We start from the raw sequence: 6,000 nt of genomic DNA, 5'->3' as shown, positions 1-6,000 counted from the left end.
ATTTGCTGTCTGCTTTCCTGTTCAGTTTAAGGGCTTATTTCAGCTCCATGTTCCACCTGTGAAAACAGCAGAGTTGACATATCAGTTCTACCCAATAAGCTGTGGAAATGAAACACAGGTAGCTGTCTGATACTTCTTTGTCTTCTTCATTGTGACTGAGAAGCAGCCAGAATCCATTTTTAGACGTGGGTTGCTGTGAATTTCCCGAGCTGTATAGCCATGTTCCAGAAGCATTCTCTCATGACGCTTTGCCCACATCTATGGCAGGCATCCTCACAATCTCTGAGGATGCGTGCCATAGATGTGGGCAAAACGTCAGGAGAGAATGCTTCTGGAACGTGGCCATACAGCCCGGAAAACTCACAGCAACTCAGTGATTCCCGCCATAAAGGCCTTCGACAACAAGTTTTTAGAAGCTTTATATTTTATTGAAGTGCATTGCCATCTCGATTCTGTCTCTTTTCATTTTCCTGGATCACCAGGATTTCTTAAATGATGACTAATTAAAATGGTTTCTAATGGCAGCCTTCTCCAACCATCTGCTCTCCAGATGTTACGAACAATGCCTAGCACTTTAATGAAGGTTCTCAGGTTGAGGAAGGCTGCACTACAACCAGAAACCTTTGTCAAGAAGCAAGTCTCATTGAGTTCCAAAACCCAAAACAAAATGGCTCACAGCCAGCTCATTTGCTCAACTAGTCAGAAGAAATGGCAAGAAAAATCTTATCTGCCTCTTTGTTTCACTGATAGCCATTTGGCTTTTGTCCTCTAGGAAAGCTCATCCTTTATGCCAGTGGTTCCCAACCTGTGGGTCCCCAGATGTTTTGGCCTACAACTCCCAGAAATCCCAGCCAGTTTACCAGCTGTTAGGATTTCTGGGAGTTGAAGGCCAAAACATCTGGGGACCCACACGTTGAGAGCCACTGATTTATGGCATAACTTCCATAATATGGTATCATGCTGTAAGTGTTCTGGAATGAAGGGGGGAAACACTAAATATGATTTGAAAATGACCGTATATACATTAGCACCGCATCTGGAAATATAAGACTGTGTGTTTGATTAAATATTTAGTACTTGACTTTTTTTTAAAGCATAGAATTGTTTCTGAAAAACAGATGTACCTGGTAGGATGAGAACTGAAAGAGTCAAACTCTTTTGAACTTAGGAATGTATTACTGAAGTACAAAGCAGCAAAACTCCAAAGTTATTTTGTCTTAGAAATGAAAGCAAAAGACTTCAAGATTCAATGAATATCCTTACCCTTTGACACCAAAATTTATAGCTAAGGACCAATGCATTCAGTTTACATTTGCCTAATATTGACCCATGCTGTTTCTTCTATTAAAAATACTCTTAATCATATTTTGTAAACAACTTTTAATTTAAATATTTTCAGGATTAGCAAAATGGCCACCCCACCTCCCCTGCTTCATGGCAGCCTTCACATGCTAATAAAACAAAACAAGACAAATTTATATTCCCTCCCCAATCTGGGATTAACAACAAAGACAAGCACAACCAACTAGCTAACCAACCATAATCCTTCATCCTATTTGTTGGCATTTTTACAGATGGGAGAGACACAATGTCTGGAGCAGCTGGAATTCATTTTCTTCCTCCAAATCTATGCACTTTTTCATATAATGTTACAGTTTGGCATGACTGACTAGATCTGGGAGTGTCCAGTGCAAGAGAAAATAAACCCCACTGTATTTCTTTCTCAGTTGCTCACTGAGCGAGGAAGTGCTGACCCCCTCCCGAACCCCACCCCAGACCACGGTACAAAAATGAGTCAGTTCTCACTGTTTAGAAACGAGCCACACTTAGAAACCCTGGCCTCTAAACTCAGACCCCCTCCCTCCCTATTACAAAATAAAGATTGTTGAGATGGTCGACATTCATAAAACTCCAGTCCCGAGTTTCCTCCCCGCTTTTCTAGGGAGAATCCCCCTCCTCTTCTCTAAACCATCCTTCACCATTTGCCAAGCAGTCATTTGGCCGAGCTTCAAAAAATGCCCAAGGCTCTGCTTCCTGTCAAGTTTTTTTTTCCAGTGTAAGAATCACTGTTCTTGAAATGTTAGCGCTGACGGTGTTTCAAGGGTTGGTCTTCTTTTCTTTTAGTTCAAATTAGGTTCACATTCGAATGAAAAGAGCAAAACATGGAAGAGGCAGGTCACAAAATCACGCAGTGCAGTTTGTGGGAACTGGTTGCTCTGTCTCCTCGCCACTTTGTCTTTTTCTTTTTCTTCTGACTTTTCTCTGGGACTTGTTGCCTGTCAAGGAATATAAAATAAGCCATCAGTGTATGCATGGGCACCTTCAAATTGCCCAACGGCTTATGGCAAACCCATGTATTTCAGAGACGGTTTTGCTACCACTGAATACCAGACAGAGCCTACACCATCTGGTATTTGTTGGTAGCTTCCCATTCAGGTACTAACCAGGGCTCAACCTGTTAAGCTCTTAAGATTAGGCAGGATCTGTTGCCTTCAGAGTATTCATAATAAAAGAAGGAAATTTATATTAGCAATGTGTGGTTTGAACTTTGTGGAGCTATTTGAGGCAGTGAAAGGGTTAACAAAGAAAGCACAAGGAACCCTCCCACCCCAGTTCCCCTTTTTGTCTATTTAAGAAGTGAATGGCAGTGTTTCGTCACACATGTTTATGCAAAACTTGGAAAAGTGTCTGTTTAAGAATGCAATTTTCCAAACCTTCCAGCCTACAGGGCCATTGGCTCTATTGACTGAGGGATTCTGAGAGCTGTATTCCAAAAATTTACTTTCCCAAACTCTGGATTTCTGCCTAGGCATCTAGTGAGGCTTCTGTATTTGGCATTAGAGATGAAAAAATATCTCTGTCTAACAACTGGTGCACAGTTATAATTTGCAGGATGAACAGCTTAACCTGTATGCTAAGTGTTTTACCAGTTAAGTTTTCAGCTCAATGGGAGCAATTGGATCAACTTGAAAAATGCATCCAACATGTTATATACACTTGCTATTGCGGAAAAAAGAACCCATCTTCTTAACCACTGGTACTTCAAAATTACTGTTGTGCATGAAACAAAGTTTGTGCACATTAAACCATCAGAAAACAAATGTGTTACTATCTCAGTCATTCATGTTGATAATTTTAGATTTTGAAATATTTTGAATTTTGTAATTCCAGATAAAAGATACTCAGCCTGAATTCAATTCTTGCCATGTTAAAACAGTAGATGTGGGCCTTAATGAGACATGCCGCATTATCACAGGATGTCTACGCCCCACACTGCTGGAGAAATTATACTGTTTAACAGGTATTGCTCCACCTGACATCCACTGGGAAGTGGCAGCCAATAATGAAAAGACCAAGGCAGTAACATCTCCAGCCCATCCTTTGTTTGGATATCAGCCAGCATGCCAACCCCTTAAATCAAGAAATAGCTTTCTAAGATCTACAGAGATACTTGCTGGAACACTTCAGCAAGAGAGAGTCCAAAAGTGGCAGGCTAAAACCCAGAACCTCAAGGTTTGGCTGATACCGATTGGTAGACTCCCTCCTGAGCACGCAGAAGACTGGGCGACTTGGAAGGCTCTGAACAGACTGTGCTCTGGCACCACGAGATGCAGAGCCAACCTTAAGAAATGGGGCCACAAGGTGGAGTCCACGACATGCGAGTGTGGGGAAGAGCAAACCACAGACCACCTACTACAATGCAGTCTGAGCCCTGCCACATGCACAATGGATGACCCTCTTATAGCAACACCAAAGGCGCTCCAAGTGGCCAGCTACTGGTCAAAGGACATTTAGTATCATGCCAAGTTTTTAAACTTTGTTTTGTTTTTACCCTCAGTTCACTTCTGACATGATAAATAGATTAGCCCTAGCCTTGTTAACATAACCTGGGAGGCTAAGGGTTAAAGTCCAATGCTTTCTGGGGAGATTAATGTTGCTTAGTCTTGGGTTGAGTTATGAGAGGTACAATACTGTCTCTACCCAAAAGTAAGCCTCATCAAGCTCTAGGGGCCGGGCTGTGGCGCAGCTGTTGAGCAGCTGCCTTAAATCACTCTGACCATGAGTTCGAGGCCAGCCCATGGCGGGGTGAGCACCCGTCAATTAAAAATAAAAAATAGCCCCTGCTCGTTGCTGACCTAGCAACCCGAAAGATAGTTGCATCTATCAAGTAGGAGATAAGGTACCACTTATAAAGTGGGGAGGCAAGATTAACTAATTTACGACCTGGAATGAGGAAGTGCCGTCAGTGTGGATGATGAAGCAGCTGCTCCCCCCTGTGGCCAGAATCGAACATCCCCTCAGAAGAAGGTTAACTTGCCTCTGCGTGTGTCTCTCAGTCTGTTTGATGTGTTTATGGGCATTGAATGTTTGCCCTATGTGTGTTATAATGTGATCCGCCCTGAGTCCCCTTCGGGGTGAGAAGGGCGGAATATAAATACTGTAAATAAATAAATAGTCCAATGCTGTTGTGTGTGATATGCTACAATAACCCAGGGTCTCCAATTATTGATTCCTCTTCTTAAACAAAAAAATAATATGCACATTCAAAGTATACCCTCTGCATCCAATATTTAGTTTATCCCTATCTATTTTGTTCTTTGTCAGTTAAGCCTTTGTCACTTCAACTGTGTCTCCCCTGAAAGACTTGGCCTAAACCAATGAATACAGGAAGTGAAACAGAAAAGAAAAGGTGCCAAGTGCCTAGTCAATTAGTCAATGGGACACATAAAAAGATTTCTTGTGTACAATTTTGTTCTGGGGGGAGAACACTGAAGACTATGATGGAGTGCCATAACTATAGTTGTGCTTCTCAAATGCCATTTAGGTGTCAGTCTCAGAAAAACCGCATTTATTCAACTTCTCCCTCTATATATTGCAAATTATCTTAAGAAAAAAATAGCTGGAAAAAATCTACATTGATTGAAAGGCTTGTGTGCCATAGAAGTCTAGACGCCTATTTTGTGCAGCAGGGGCTGGCAGACACACAGAGACCCTATTCTAGCAAGGCTTCCTGGAGAACACGACTGCAAGGCAAAGATGAGTATCTATTCTTGGCCGAATGGTAAGGGTGGCAGTAAACTCAAATAAATAACAAACAGCCAAAAGCCACTTATGCCAGATGGCCAATTACGATGAAGTGTCTGCAGTGAATGAAGTTTGGAATGGAGTATGGCAGTGGCAGATGATGCTTTCCGTATTAGCAAATCCACCCTGAATTCCTAAAATTTGTTCTGCTTAGGTAGTTTTGCTAAAGCAGGGGTGGGCAAACTGTAGCCCATGCCTGCCTGCAACCTTTTGGAGCCCCGAAGTGCTGTCCATGAAGCTCCCACAAAGCTCCCAGATCCTATTAAATATGTTTTAGGTGATTTTCATCTCCCAACGGCTCAATTGCACTGCAGAACACAATGGACGTGTTCCTATGTGCGAGAATGCTCAGCTTGCTGCCCTAAAATTGAACAAAATTGAAGCTGGAAGTGACATTGCTTACTTTCAATTCTGAGGGGTTCTGGGCCAAGAAATCCCAAACCAAAATATTAAAGTCTTTTTTAGGGAACCTGGTGGATTTGGTGCATGAGTCTGGCCAATGGAACAAACTTTTCCCCTGTGCACTTTTCATTTGCCCAGTCCTGCTTTAAAGTCTGGTCTAAGGTGAATTCAATGGAAGCCACAATCCACAGCACAAAAAATCTCCTTTATTTGTGTCAGGTGTGACTTGAGAAACTGCAGGTCATTTCTGGTGTGAGAGAATTAGCCAGCTGCAAGGATGTTGTCCAGGGGACGCCTGGATGTTTGATAGTTTCCCATCCTTCTCTTATGTCCCTGCATAGGGAGCTGGAGCTGACAGAGGGAATTCACCCACTCTCTCCAGATTTGAACCGCCAACCTGACAGTCAGCATTCCTGTTGGCATAAGGGTTTAACCCACTGCACTACCGAGAGCTCCTAGATATTCCCATGGTTGGGGAGATAGTGGGCTGATGTTGCAATACATGAGAGTTAC

The 6,000-nt window shown here is 42.6% G+C and overlaps 1 protein-coding gene across 2 annotated transcripts in view; it reads right to left on the bottom strand.

The window, feature by feature from the left end:
• Nucleotides 1-1,363: 1,363 nt before the first annotated feature.
• Nucleotides 1,364-6,000, bottom strand: part of mras (muscle RAS oncogene homolog) — a 60,185-nt gene continuing 55,548 nt past the window's right edge. For both annotated transcript variants that reach the window (XM_008109975.3, XM_003214919.4), the window contains exon 6: nucleotides 1,364-2,276. In XM_008109975.3, coding sequence (XP_008108182.1) covers nucleotides 2,177-2,276 — 100 coding nt within the window. In that variant the 3' untranslated portion in view covers nucleotides 1,364-2,176. The remainder of the gene's footprint in view (nucleotides 2,277-6,000) is intronic.

This window comes from Anolis carolinensis, chromosome 1 (assembly GCF_035594765.1).
Source record: "Anolis carolinensis isolate JA03-04 chromosome 1, rAnoCar3.1.pri, whole genome shotgun sequence".
Classification (NCBI taxonomy): domain Eukaryota; kingdom Metazoa; phylum Chordata; class Lepidosauria; order Squamata; family Dactyloidae; genus Anolis; species Anolis carolinensis.
Note: the sequence above shows the minus strand (reverse complement) of the source record. Positions and strands in the feature narration are given on the sequence as shown.